The sequence below is a fragment of the Hylobates moloch genome, unplaced genomic scaffold (genome assembly GCF_009828535.3).
Source record: "Hylobates moloch isolate HMO894 unplaced genomic scaffold, HMol_V3 SCAFFOLD_1, whole genome shotgun sequence".
In the NCBI taxonomy this organism is placed as follows: Eukaryota; Metazoa; Chordata; class Mammalia; order Primates; family Hylobatidae; genus Hylobates; species Hylobates moloch.
Window position 1 is genome coordinate 173,531,098 of NW_026652276.1, and position 13,703 is coordinate 173,544,800.

Genomic DNA, 13,703 nt, shown 5'->3' on the forward strand with positions numbered 1-13,703 from the left:
GAAAGTGGGGAGCTTTTTAAACATCCGCCGCCAGAAAACAATGTCCTGATGTCCTGTATTTACTCTGGCTTCATCCCTGGAGCGCCCCTCCCAGTGGGCCACGGGGACCTGAGATAGGCGACTCCACGGGGTCCCCAGCCTCTCTCGCCCTCTAGCGCGAGGCGAGCGCCACGCAGCCCCTCGGGACCCGCCTGGCTGGGCCGCAACCCCCGCCCGCGCCACCTGCTCCCCAGCTCCCGCGTCCCCGCCCCGCGTCCCGCCCCCGCGCCGCGCCCGCGCCCCGCGGTCCCTCCCTCCGGCGTGACGGGAGCACCGGCGCTGGTTGCCCGGGCCGCGAGCGCAGCGGAGCTGTCAGCGGGCGGACGGGCAGCGGGTGAGGGAGCGGCGAGCCGAGCGCACAGCAGTCGCGGCCCGGGAGCCTGCGCTGCCGCCGCACCCTGGGAAGGCTGCCTTGCCGCCGGCCCGCCGACCGCGGCGGGACGAAGATGTTCTTCCGCGCCCGGGGGCCAGTACGGGGTAGGGGCCGGGGGCGGCCGGCGGAGGCTCCCCGGCGCGGACGCTCGCCGCCCTGGAGCCCCGCCTGGATTTGCTGTTGGGCGCTCGCCGGCTGCCAGGCGGCCTGGGCTGGGGACCTGCCCTCCGCCTCCAGCCGCCCGCTTCCTCCTTGCCAGGAGGTGAGCAGCACCTGGTCCTTTACCTGGAGTTTGCGGGGGGAGGGCGCGAAAGATGAAGGCTGAGAGCTGTGCCGGTTTATTTCTGTTTGCCATCCCCTTTTCCTTTGCTTGGAGAACAGGGGCTTTCGTTCGCTTCGAGGGGTGAAGTTGCCGGCCCCGGTGGCTGGCCCGGAGAGGGTGTGTGGCTTCGCTGTCTCTCGGGGGATGCTTTTCTGTCCGCACTCGTGTGTTTTGGGGGCTCTGCAGGACTTTGCGGCGTCCTTTTTGGAGAGCCAGGTTTGAGGACCTAGGGTCGAGGGAAAGATTTCAGGAAGGGGAGGAGACTGGGGAAGCCCCACCAGTGGGATTTAAAGAACCATCTCATCACAGCTTTTCCAGAGAGCCAGACACAGACACCAGAGGATTTCCCGCTCCTCCTCCCCCTGTCTCCACTCCCCTGTCTCTGCAAACGCCTTCGTCCCACTCCCCTGCCCTCAGCTTCCTGGTTAAGGCCCTGTGGGTTTGCTAAGCCAATGTGTGGTGTCACTTAGCATCCCTCTGACAAAATATGGAGTTGAATTTGGGGAAAAAAAAAAGAGTATGTACTTGGTAGAGAAGAGGAAGGTTGATGATGGAGAAAATTAGAAAAGACAGAGTGAATATGCTCCTTTTGGGAGGTGCTTTATCACCTGGCTGAAGTGTTGCCGCGGTGTATTTTATAGCTTGTGATTATTGTTGATTTACAGCCAAAAAGGATAAACTATGGGTGATGACATTTTTATCTGGCTTTTAGAAGAACGAGACAGTGTGCCAAAAATTTACAGGGGGTGTCATTGGTACTTGCATTGGGTGTTTATCTTTCCATTTAGTGTTCCAGAAAGTGCATCCTTTTAATGAAAATCAATGAGGGGAAGGAAGCAACATTTCTGACCTACTTTGATTGTGTTGGGAGGATATATGGAATAGATACTGTTTTTAGGAAGATTGTTAGGAATCAGGGCGATGGGTCATTTTAATTAATGTAGCAAAAATAGGTTAGCCAGTAGGCCCTCTGGGAAGAAAGGCCAGACCCTCTTCTTTGTGTATGTTGCTCTAACTTCTGAATTTTACCGAGACTTGAATTACAGAGTATCTGTGTTCTAGACATCATCCATCATCTATGGATTTTCGTCTTTCTCTCCTACTGTACAGGTCCCAGGACAGACTGAAATGAAAGAGAATCGGATCAAAGGCTTGTGTGCGAACACACAGCAATGTTGTAATTGGAGAAATCAGGGCAAGAGCTCAATAAACAGCTGTGTTTAATTTTAGGGCTTTTTTAGTATAATAAGCTTAACCTATATTCTACAACTTTACGTATCATCTGGGAATAATCCATTATTCCAGGTTTCCACAGAAAGCCGCTTCTTGGACATCTCAGATTAAACAGTTGTGACAAGATAAACTTTATCCTCCAGCCCCCAACTTCTAATATGCAGAATGTATTTTTCTAAACTGAAAGGTCTTAAGCTTCTGATAACATCGATTCTTAATAATGAAAATCTGCTTGAAGTAGGCTAAGGTCAGGGTCAATAGAAGTGATGTCTTTGGTCTCCACAACTAGACTAATCTTTTAGATGAACACATGTCCTACACATGTATACCTAGAAAGAAGAGTCTGCAACCTAAAACAAAGATTGAAAGGAGGGGCAGAGAGATGACAGACGGTTCAGGAAGGCTGGCTTCACTTAATCACAGGTCCCTATTGCATTGGCTTTAGAAATTGCATGTGACTCATCCTTTGAGATCTGAAATTTACATTTTCCTTCTGAAAAATGAGAATAAAATATATAGGAGGACGCTATTGAGCCTGCCTTTGACTGTATGTTTTTATAAATGGTAATGCACAGATCCATTTATGTTCTTCCCGATGACTGACAAGTAAGAGGACCTAATGGGAGTTAGAGGTTCTTGGAAGTAGAAGAGGCCTAGTGACCTCCCAGGGGTTGAATCTGTTTGATATCTGGTCTAACCAGCGGAGCTAATTTACAGAATTGGTCATTGTTTTTCTCTGACATTGTTTTTAAGAGGAAAGTGGGGAGGGCAAGTTATTTTCAGGCTTTGAAGGTAAGGGAATGTTTGTGCTGGAGGTGGGGAAAGGGTATCCTCTTGAGCTCAGCCCTTTCCTCTGAATACAGTTATGGGATTGTGGGCTAAATGCCTGTGAATAAAGACACAGTTAAATTAACTACTCTGTGTTCACTCCTGCTCGTTTATCATTTTCCACTTTTTATTAACATTAAAGGAGGCAAATGCCACAAAGGACAGACTATGCAGTGGGGAACAGAGTGAGGGCAGTTAAAGTGAGGGGTTTTCAGGGTGAAAGCTAAAAGCAACTCTCAATATGAGAGAATGTTGAGTATAGAAAAAGCTATAGGCCATTTTGAACCTCATTTTCCCCCAGTAGTTTGTGTCACCCTCATTTATTAATATTTTTATAGAAGTAGTCATGTTTAACAAAGTTACATAAACTCTGATTTTCCTGCCTGGTTTTAGAGGAAAGCAACTAAAGGAAGAGAAATGCAGAGAACTGGCCTGGGAGTCATCCAGTTATAATTGCCTGAGTTCAGAAAAAAGGCCCTTCAAAAACTAGGTTATGGGTAGAAGTTACATTTAGATTTTTGCAGAGGATGGGACTCTGGGGTGAAACTCATAAAATACACGTTCCTTTGTCAAAGTCTTTGGATTATGGAGTCGAAAGGGGGAAAAAAATTATTGTGTTGGAATGTTCAGCTGGTGATCAGATCAGCAGTGTGGAAGCACACGCACAAACAGGAAGCGATCGTTTGGGAGACAGAAATAAAAGGAAAGTCAATGTGCCGGCAGATGAAGCATAAGAATAGGATGTGACTTTGGAAAATGGTATTCAACAGAAAAAAATGAGGCCTGGACATCAGAAAGTATAGAATTCCTTAGGTTTTTGTATGGGGTGAACTTATAAAAGGTAAATCTTCTTTGGGTTTGTTGGCCTGTGTTTTACTTGTAAAATGTTATTAATAAAACATGACCAATTATTTGTATTATGAGGATGAAATGAGATTAATATAAGATAAAGGAGAAAGTGAGGGTTGATTATTGCTAGATTAGTAGAGCTAGATCCTGATATTTTGGGAAGAGTCTACAGTGAGATTCCTGACGTTCCTAGGATAGGCCCATCCAAGATTTGGCATGACATTTTTGCCTCAGTGAATAATAGGGCTTAATGGGGCTGCCAGAGCAAAAAAATGTAAAGGTCAACAGATAATTCGGAGTTGCAGTAAGGTATCAGAAGATAGAAGAGTGCATGAGAGTAAAAAGAACAGAACTAATTGGATTATGTCTGTATTATTTACATTTGGTAAATTAAATCACAAAATAGCTGATTCTTAGTTCACTGCTGTAAAATCTTGCATAATACAATTCCGCTGTTCTCCCTGACTACTGAATGATGAGTTTTGCTAACAGTTTTTGTTCCACATTCAGTTTATACCATGTGCTAGGCAAAATGTCAGATATGAAATTAGTAATTTAAAGAATATAATTTAATTGGATAAGGATGAGACAGATATGTAAACAAACATTGCAATTAAGTGACTTGAAGCCACGAAAGAGGCAATGGGCCATCATATCTACTGGGGGGGATCAGAAAAGGCCCTATGGAGGAAGTGAATGAGACTTAATTGATAAGTAGGAATTTGCCAAGCAGACAAGGGTCAGATGTGAGTGTAGGCTAGTTTAGGGGAAAGACATTTCAGGTGAAGAGCACAGATTGAAAAAGGGCAGAAACATGAAACAGCACTGTGTTGTAATTGGTTCTAACTGAAGTACAGCATGCAATGAGAAGCTTAATGAGAGATGAATCTGAAAGGCAGGCAGGAGCCTATCATAAGGGACCTTATATCACACTAAGAAGCTGGTCTTCATTTGGTAGGCAATCGGATGCAGTAGTAGGACTTCAAAAAGAGGAGTAGTATGCTTTAGATGGAATTGGCAGTGAGTGGATGCAGAAGGTGAGAGAATGAAACGTTCTAGCTTGATTAGAGGATGGTGCCTCTTAACCTGCCTGAGAAGAAATGTGAAGAAGATTGGATAAGGAGCTTCTTCTTTCTGGAACGAGTGACTTTATGTAGAGTTGTTGAGTAGGCAGTCAGGTATTATTAGGCCCTGTTCCTCAGGGGCATGGTGTGGGCTGGTGTGGTGACCTGGGAATAACTTGAATGAAAGACATTATTGAAATTACTGGATTGGTTGAGATCATGCAGGGAGTGAGAACAAAGGGCTGAAGATAGGACTTGGGTTTTACCTACATGAAAGGGGACAGAAACCGAGTAGTTCACAAAGGAGACATGTAGCAATGGCTGGTAAAGAAGAAATGTGAGCGTGGAGTTGTGGGAAAAAGAAAAGCCTTTGAAGAAGATAGGGCTCATTGTGTGTCAGTTGCCCAGTGAAATCCAAATAAGATGACGACTGAAGAGAGAAGATTGAATTTTGTAATTAGGTCACTGGTGCTCAGCGCCAGAGTGGTTCCTATGGGATGGTGGAGATGGGTTGAGTGTTAACTGGGAGGTAAGATGGTGGTGATGGAGTAGAATTGTGTTATAGAGCCTTCCTAGATTTGGTAAGCTACTGGGTCTTCAAAATCCATATAAACCACAAGACCTGTAATGGTCATGTTTTTTGTTTCAGAACTTGATGGGCACAATTGAGAAACATCCTCTCTGTAGGAAGTCCCTGAAGGTCATGGGCTGTGGGTGAAGCTGTCAGAGGTTCTAGAGTCACCCTGTTATTGAAGGAGTTAGGACTCAGCCTCTGTTTTCAAGCAGTTAACATAACTAATCTTTCCTGTTAATGCCTGTGGAGGTGAATTTTCCATTTCCAGTTCTTATGCTTAGAATCATTTCTCATGTTTTAGGCAAATGCGAGCAAGTATTCACACCATCAATATTTACAATGTAAAACCAAGAGTTGACAGATCTGTGAAGTGTCACATTTTAGCACAAGGGATGGAAATAGCAGAGCATAGTATAGAGTGGCACGTTTTCCTATCATAGTGTCTTCTTCAGCAGAGTCTTGCATCTTATAATAATTCTTTATTGTCAGAAAACACCAACCACATTTTGGTTGCTTTTCTTTTCTCTTGAAGAAGCCACAGATTATTCTCTTTTCTTTTTGCCTTTCATCATCTGTGTTCTATGTAGTATTTCAATATTCAATATGTATATATATGTATATTTATCATGTACTTATATAACAGGTATTGACAATGAATGGATGAACAAAACACAGGCCCCTACTCCATGGAGCTTTGTAATCTCAGGGGAGTAGGTTTAAAACAAAACTACACATCATGCAATTACATTTGCCATAAGTACTATGATGGAAAATTTCTGTGTGCAGTGAAAATGAATAGCCATCCTAGTTAGGGGCTGGGAGCAGGTGGATTACCAGGAAAAGATGTTTAAGGTAAGATCCAAAGGATGAGTAGGAGTTAGCTGGATGCACGTTGTGGGTGATGGTGACAGAACATCTCTCACAGAGGAAGCCTCCTGACCTAGATCCATCCCTGTATCCTATCCTTTCCTGGACTAGTAAAAACAAAGGATCTTTTCTCTTCTCTGAATTCTAGTCACAGCCTATTGTTTACTCTCTGACACATATATGCTGTCCCACAAGTGTTTTGCACTCACAGCCCCCCACCCCATATAGATGAATGAGTTGTGCTCTCTCCAAGGGCACCCAGATAAAGGGGTAAGAGCAAGAATCCATCCATTTCTCAGCATGCTTAGCTATATGTCCTGGCACAGGTCTGCATGTACCTGGAAAAAGGGATACCTTTTTCTAGTTCATATGCTCAGAGGGGGTCACTATTTTCTAAATCACACAAAGGCACCATTTGTTTTACCAGAGGCTTTGAATACACAAATGTTATCTCTCCCCTAGTACATGATACGTTCCTTGAGGGCAAGAATTGTATCATCTTTTTAGCAAACAGTACTGTCTTTTTGTTTAAGGCATTTTGGAGGTTTTAAAAATGAGTAAGACATATGTCCTTTTCTTTGGGAGCACTGATCACTGACTTAAAAATATAGTAAGTGAATAGTTTCTGCTTTTTCAGTTGTAAACAGGAATTGATCTTTATGATACATTTAATTCTAATCAACATCTCCTCTTGGTTGTACCAGATTTAAGACCCTGAAATAAACCCTAGTGGTCAGTTTGGGTGAGGTGGCCCACACCTGTAATCCCAACACTTTGGAAGGCTGAGGTAGGTAAATCGCTTAAGCCAAACAGTTTAAGACCATCCTGGGCAACATAGCAAGACCCTATCTCTACAAAAAAATAAAAAAATTAGCTGGGCGTGGTGGCATGGGCCTGTAGTCCCAGCTACTTGGGATGCTGAGGTGGGAGAATTGATTGAGCCTGGGAGGTTGAGGCTGCAGGGAGCTGTGATTGTGCCACTGCACTCCAGTGTGGTTGACAGAGCAAGACCCTGTCTCAAACAAAACAAAACAAAACAAAACAAAACAAAACAAAACAAAACAAAACACAACACAAACCCTGTGATCAGAATATACTGAAGTTAATTCTCAACTCAGTTTACAACTCGAGTTGAAAGTACATTTATTACCCTTATTCAAAATGTTGCTTTTATAAGCTCTTTTCTCTAGGTTAGTAGTCCAGAAAGTGAGATCCTAGGACCAGCAGTGTCAACATTAGTTAGAAACTTGTTAGAAATATAAGTGCTTGGTTCCTGCACACAACCTACTAAAACGGAAACCCTGGGATTGAAGCCCAGCAAGAAGCATTGCACTCAGTATAAAGAAAGGAATTGATATGGTTTGCCTGTGTTCCCACCCACATCTCCTCTTGAATTCCCATGTGTTGTGGGAGGGACCTGGTGGGAGTTAATTGAATCATGGGGACAGGTATTTCACATGCTGTTCTCATGATAGTGAATAAGTTTCTTGAGATCCAATGGTTTCATAAGGGGGAGTTTCCCTGCACAATCTCTCTTCTCTTGTCTGCTGCCATGAGATGTGCCTTTCACCTTCCACAATGATTGTGAGGCCTCCCTAGCCAGCTGAAACTATAGGTCCATTAAACCCCTTTCTTTTGTAAATTGCCCAGACTTGGGTATGTCTTTATCAGCAGTGTGAAAACGGACCTATACAGGAATACAGTTTAGTTGCCTGAAATCCAGGGACCCATTTCATTGCTAAAATTCCCTAAACTGTCACCCTAGCTTACTTCCTGCTTCTGCAGGGTGTCTTAGAAACTCCTTAAATAATCACATCAAATGGACCATGAGATTCTCTCATTACCATGAAGTATACCAGCAAGTATTTCTTAATTATCTTTTATATGTCAGGAATTATGCAAGACGCTGGTGATAAAACAGGATGCAGAGAATATTATCATCATTCTCCAGGAGATCATAGCTTGATAGAAGACACAAATATGGAAATTAGTAAGCACCTCTTTCTGAGATTGACATTAAAATAGAAAAACATGGTGATATTAAGAGAGTGTGGTCAGCCTTCTTGGTAAATGTTTTCCAGTGTTTGCTACTTATGGGGGAATGATGTTTACACTTTGGTCCAGCTGCAAAGTAGTGTCTTGTTATAGTACAAGCAGTATTGAAGGTATTTAAGAATCTAATGCAAATGTGAGCCCTGCCACTGGTTTATGTGACCTTCAACAAATTAACCCCTTTAAATCTTTTCTTGTCTGAAAATGGACAGAGTAAAACCTGTCTTATCTATGTTAGAATTGCTGTGAGATCAAGCTAATGCATTTGAAAGCACTTTGTAAATTCTAATGCAGTCGCCAATATCAGTTATTATTCTCATGTAGTGAAGAATAGTGTTTCTCAGGAGGTGCCTTGAAGTGTGAAAGACCTGGGATATGGATAGGTAAGTTTGTTTACTTACAAAAATATTTTATAGGAGTACTTTTTCTAACTATAAAAGTTATGCGTTGTGAACCATTGTACCCAGTTGATTGTTCTGTCATCACTGAAATTTACTTGGCTTCAAGCACCCCAAACTCTCCTGGTTTTTCTCTTAATCCATTGTAATCCCTCAGTTTTTGCCAGTTTCTCCTGACATCTTGACATTGCCATGTTCCAGCGATTTATTCTTGGCCCTCCTGTCTTTTCTGTCATCCTTACACTCCTAGTGATGTCAGGAGTCTCTTGGCTTTAAATATCACCTACATGTGGATAGCTCCAAAATTAACACTTCCTTTGTGGACCATCCCCTGGAATCCTATCAAGCATAGCCTTGGTGTCACCACTTGTATAAGTACCTTAAATCTGACATGTACCAAACTGAACTCCTGACATTTTTCCCAAACCTACTCCTTGTATAGTTTTCTCCATTTCATTGAATGGCAACTCCTTTCTTCTAGTTGCTCATATCTAGAACTCTACAATCTTCACTGATGTCTTTTCTCCTACATCCTACATCCGTCCTATCAGCAAATCCTCTTCCCAATAGCTGAATCAGAACTTCTCACTTCTCCTGTAATTTCTGGGCCATACCACCATTGTATCTTGCCTGGACTATCACTGTAACTTTCCATCTTGATGTCACAGTGCAGCTCAGAGATAACATTAAAATATAAGTTTAAAACTGTTATTCTTTTGTTCAACACCCTTCTAAGGCTTCATTAATACAAGACTGTATTAGGCCGTTCTCGCATTGCTGTAAAAAAAATACCTGAGATTGGGTACTTTATAAAGAAAAGATGTTTAATTGACTCATGGTTCTGGAGGCTTTACAGGAAGCACAGTGTAGGCAGATGCTGGGCCTCTAGGGAGGCATCAAGAAGCTTACAGTCATGGTGGAAGGCAAAGGGGGAGCAGGGACATCACATGGTAAAAGCAGGAGCAAGAGTGAGTGGAGGGGCAGGTACCACATATTTTTAGATGACCAGATCTCGATCTCCTGAGAACTCATTATTGCAAAGATAGCACCAAGCCATAAGCAATCCGCCCCCATGATCCAGACACCTCCCACCAGGCCCCACCTTCAGCATTGGGGATTAAAATTCAACATGAGATTTGGGTGGTGACAAATATCCAAACTATATCAAAGGTCCAACCTAATCTGACCTCCATGACGCCTCTAATGCCACCTCTTATTACTTTCCCTCTTTTAGTTTATTTTGTGCTTCTATAACAGAATACCATAGATTGGGTAATTTATAATGAACAGTAATTTATTTGCCTCCAGGTTCAGGAGGTAGGGAAGTCCAAGATCCAGGTGAGGGCCTCCTTGCTATGTCATACCACGGCAAAAGGCCAAGGGCAAGAAAGAGAGAGAAAGAGAACAAGTGCAAGAGGGGGCCTGAACTCTATTTTATAAGGAACCTATTCCTGCAGTAATGCCATCAACCATATATGAGGATGGAGCCCTCATGAACCAACACCTCCCATTAGGCCCCACCTCCCAATATCACCACATTTGGGATAAAGTTTCTAACATATCAACCTTCAGGGACACATTCAAACCACAGAACTCCCCATTTTTCATTTTCCTTCAGCCAGCCCCAGTCTCCTTGTTCTTTCTAGAATGTGTTATGCATGCTCCTTTCTCAAGGCCCCTGTACTGGGTCTTTTCTGCCTGGAACTCTCTTCATTCAGGTATTTACTTGGCTTTTTCCCTCATGCACTTCAGGTTTCTACTCAATTGTCATTTTGTCAGTAAGGCTTTCCCTGGCTACCTATTTAAAATTGCAATCCTGGGCAGGCATGGTGAGTCACGCCTGTAATCCTAGCACTTTGGGAGGCCGAGGCCAGCGGATCACGAGGTCAGGAGATCGAGACCATCCTGGCTAACACGGTAAAACCCTGTCTCTACAAAAAATACAAAAAATTAGCTGGGTGTGGTGGTGGGCACCTGTGGTCCCAGCTGCTTGGGAGGCTGAGGCAGGAGAATGGCATGAGCCCAGGAGGCGGAGCTTGCAGTGAGCCGAGATCGTGCCACTGCACTCCAGCCTGGGCGACAGAGCGAGACTCGGTCTCAAAAAAAAAAAAAAAAAAAAAAAAATTGCAATCCCTTCCTCTCAATCTACATTTCACGCTTTTGTTTTTCTCTATAGCCCTTTTAGCATCCATAATAATATATATTTTAATTATTTATTTGGTTTGTATGACTTCACATTCCCTCAATAAATTGTAAGCTTCATATGGATAATAGTTTTCTTTTTAAAAAGACACTACTATATCCCTAGCACGTTGAAGAGTGCCTGGCACTTAGTAGATGTTCAATAAATGCTTGTCGAATGAATGTGTAAATTTAATTTTGGGCACATAGGCTGTTTTTAATTTTCTGTTGTGTAATCTAAACAGTGTTATAATCAATTTTTGTTATAATCAAAAACAATGCAAAACACTGTCTGGATTTTTAATTAATTGAGATGATTACTTGTCGCAGAAAAGTTAGATTGAAGGACATAAACTGTATACCCTGGACAGCACTAAAAACTGTTATGATCATTACTAATTTGATGGTAAAAAATGCTATTTCACTGGGTCAATTGACATTTAAACATTTTTTAATTTTTAATTTTTGTGGGTACATAGTAGATGTATATATGGTACACGAGATTGTTTTGATACAGGCATGCAATGTGAAATAATCACACCATGGAGAATGAATTATCTGTCCCCTCAAGCATTTATCCTTTGTGTTACAATTAAGTTACACTCCTTCAGTTATTTAAAAATGTACAATTAACTTACTATTTACTATAGTCACACTGTTGTCGTATCAAATAATAAGACTTGTTTATTTTTTCTATTTTTTTGTACTGATTATCCACACCTCCCTCTCCAACCCCCCCCACTACCTTTCCCAGACTCTGGTAACTATTCTTCTAATCTCTCTGTCTGTGAGTTCACTTGTTTTGATTTTTAGATCAACAAATGAGAACATGCGATGTGTGTCTTTCTGTGCCTAGTTTATTTCACTTAACATAATTACCTCCAGTTCTATCCATGTTGTTGCAAATGACAAAATCTCATTCTTTTTTTATGTCTGAATAGTAATCCATTGGGTATACATACCACACTTTCTATTCTTTTTTTTTTTTTTTTTCCAGATGAAGTCTCGCTCTGTTGCCAGGCTTGAGTGCAGTGGTGCGATCTCGGCTCACTGCAACCTCCGCCTCCCAGGTTCAAGCGTTTCTCCTGCCTCAGCTTGCCGAGTAGCTGGGACAACAGGTGCTCACCACCATGCCCAGCTAATTTTTGTATTTTTAGGAGAGATGGGGTTTCACCATGTTGGCCAGGATGGTCTTGATCTCTTGACCTTGTGATCCGCCCACCTTGGCCTCCCAAAGTTCTGAGATTACAGGCATGAGCCACCGCGGTCAGCCATACCACATTTTCTTTATCCATTCATTTGTTGATGGACACTTAGGTTGTTTCCAAATCTTAGCTATTGTGAACAGTTGTGCAACAAACCTCAGAATGCAGATATCTCTTTGATATAATGATTTCCTTTCTTTTGGGTCCATAACCAGCAGTGGGATTGCTGGTTTATGTGGTAGCTCTATTTTTAGTTTTGTGAGGAAACCTCATACTTTTCTCCACAGTTGTTTCACTAATTTACATTCCCACCAACAGTGTAGAAGGATTCCCTTTTCTCTACATTCTCGCCAGCATTTGTTATTGCCTGTTTTTTGGATAGTCATTTTAACTGGGGTGAGATGATGTTGTAGTTTTGATTTGCATTTCTCTAATCACTGGTGATATTGAGCACCTTTTCATATGCCTGTTTGCCACATGCATGTCTTCTTTTGAGAAATATCTATTCAAATCCTTTGCCCATTTTTGACTAGATTATTAGATTTTTTTCCTACAGAGTTGTTTGAGCTCCTTATATATTCTGGTTAGTAATCCCTTGTCAGATGCAAATATTTTCTCCCATTCTGTGGGCTATCTCTTCACTTTGTTGATTGTTTCCTTTGCTATGCAGAAGCTTTTTAACTAGATGTAATCCCATTTGTCTATTTTTGCTTTGGTCGTCTGTGCTTCTGTGGTATTGCTCAAGAAATTTTTGCCCAGACCAATATCCTGGAGATTTTCCCCAATGTTGTCCTTTAGTAGTTTCATAGTTTGAAGTCTTATATTTAAGTATTTAATCCATTTTGATTTGATTTTTGTATACAGTGGGAGATCAAGGTCCAGTTTTATTCTTGTGCATATGGATATCTAGTTTTTCCAGCATCATTTATTGAAGAGACTGTCCTTTCCCCAGTGTATATTCTTTGTGCCTTTGTCAAAAATGAGTTCACTGTAGGTGTGTGGATTTGTTTCTGAATTCTCTATTCTGTTCCCATTGGTCTGTGTGTCTGTTTTTATGACAGTACCATGCTATTTTGGTTACTATAGCTTTGTGGTATAATTTGAAGTCAGGTAATTTGATTCCTTCAGTTTTGTTCTTTCTGCTTAGGATAGTATATCAGTTCTTTTTCACATTGACATAAAGAACTGCCCAAGACTGGGTAATTTATAAAGGAAAGAGGTTAATTGACTCACAGTTCCACATGGCTGGGGAGGCCTCAGGAAACTTACAATCATGGCAGAAGGTGAAGGGGAAGCAAGCACCTTCACAAGGCAGCAGGAGAGAGAAGAGTGAAGGAGGAACTTCCAAACACTTATAACACCATCAAATCTCATGAGAAGTCACTCACTACATGAGAATGGGATGGGGGAAACTGCTCTGGAGATCCACTCACCTCCCTCCCTTGACATGTGGGGACTACAGGTCCCTCCGTTGACACATGGGGATTATAATTTGAAATGAGATTGGAGTGGGGACACAGAGCCAAACTGTATCAGATATCTTTGGCTATTCTGGGTCTTTTGTGGTTTCATATAAATTTTAGTATTGTTTTTCTATTTCTTTGAAGAATTTCATAGGTACTTTTATAGGGATTGCATTGAATCTGTAGGTTGCTTTGGGCAGTATGGACATTTAAACAATATTCTTCCAATTCGTAAACATGGAATATTTTCCCATT

The 13,703-nt window shown here is 42.1% G+C and overlaps 1 protein-coding gene across 6 annotated transcripts in view; it reads left to right on the forward strand.

The window, feature by feature from the left end:
• The first annotated feature begins 319 nt into the window (after window positions 1–319).
• The window catches only part of ELAPOR2 (endosome-lysosome associated apoptosis and autophagy regulator family member 2), a 245,149-nt gene continuing 231,765 nt past the window's right edge, over window positions 320–13,703 (forward strand). For 3 of the 6 annotated variants that reach the window (XM_058425164.1, XM_032761192.2, XM_032761191.2), the window contains exon 1: window positions 320–674. In XM_058425164.1, coding sequence (XP_058281147.1) covers window positions 486–674 — 189 coding nt within the window. In that variant the 5' untranslated portion in view covers window positions 320–485. The remainder of the gene's footprint in view (window positions 675–13,703) is intronic. The other 3 variants (XM_032761193.2, XM_058425172.1, XM_032761194.2) reach the window with 2 other exon arrangements.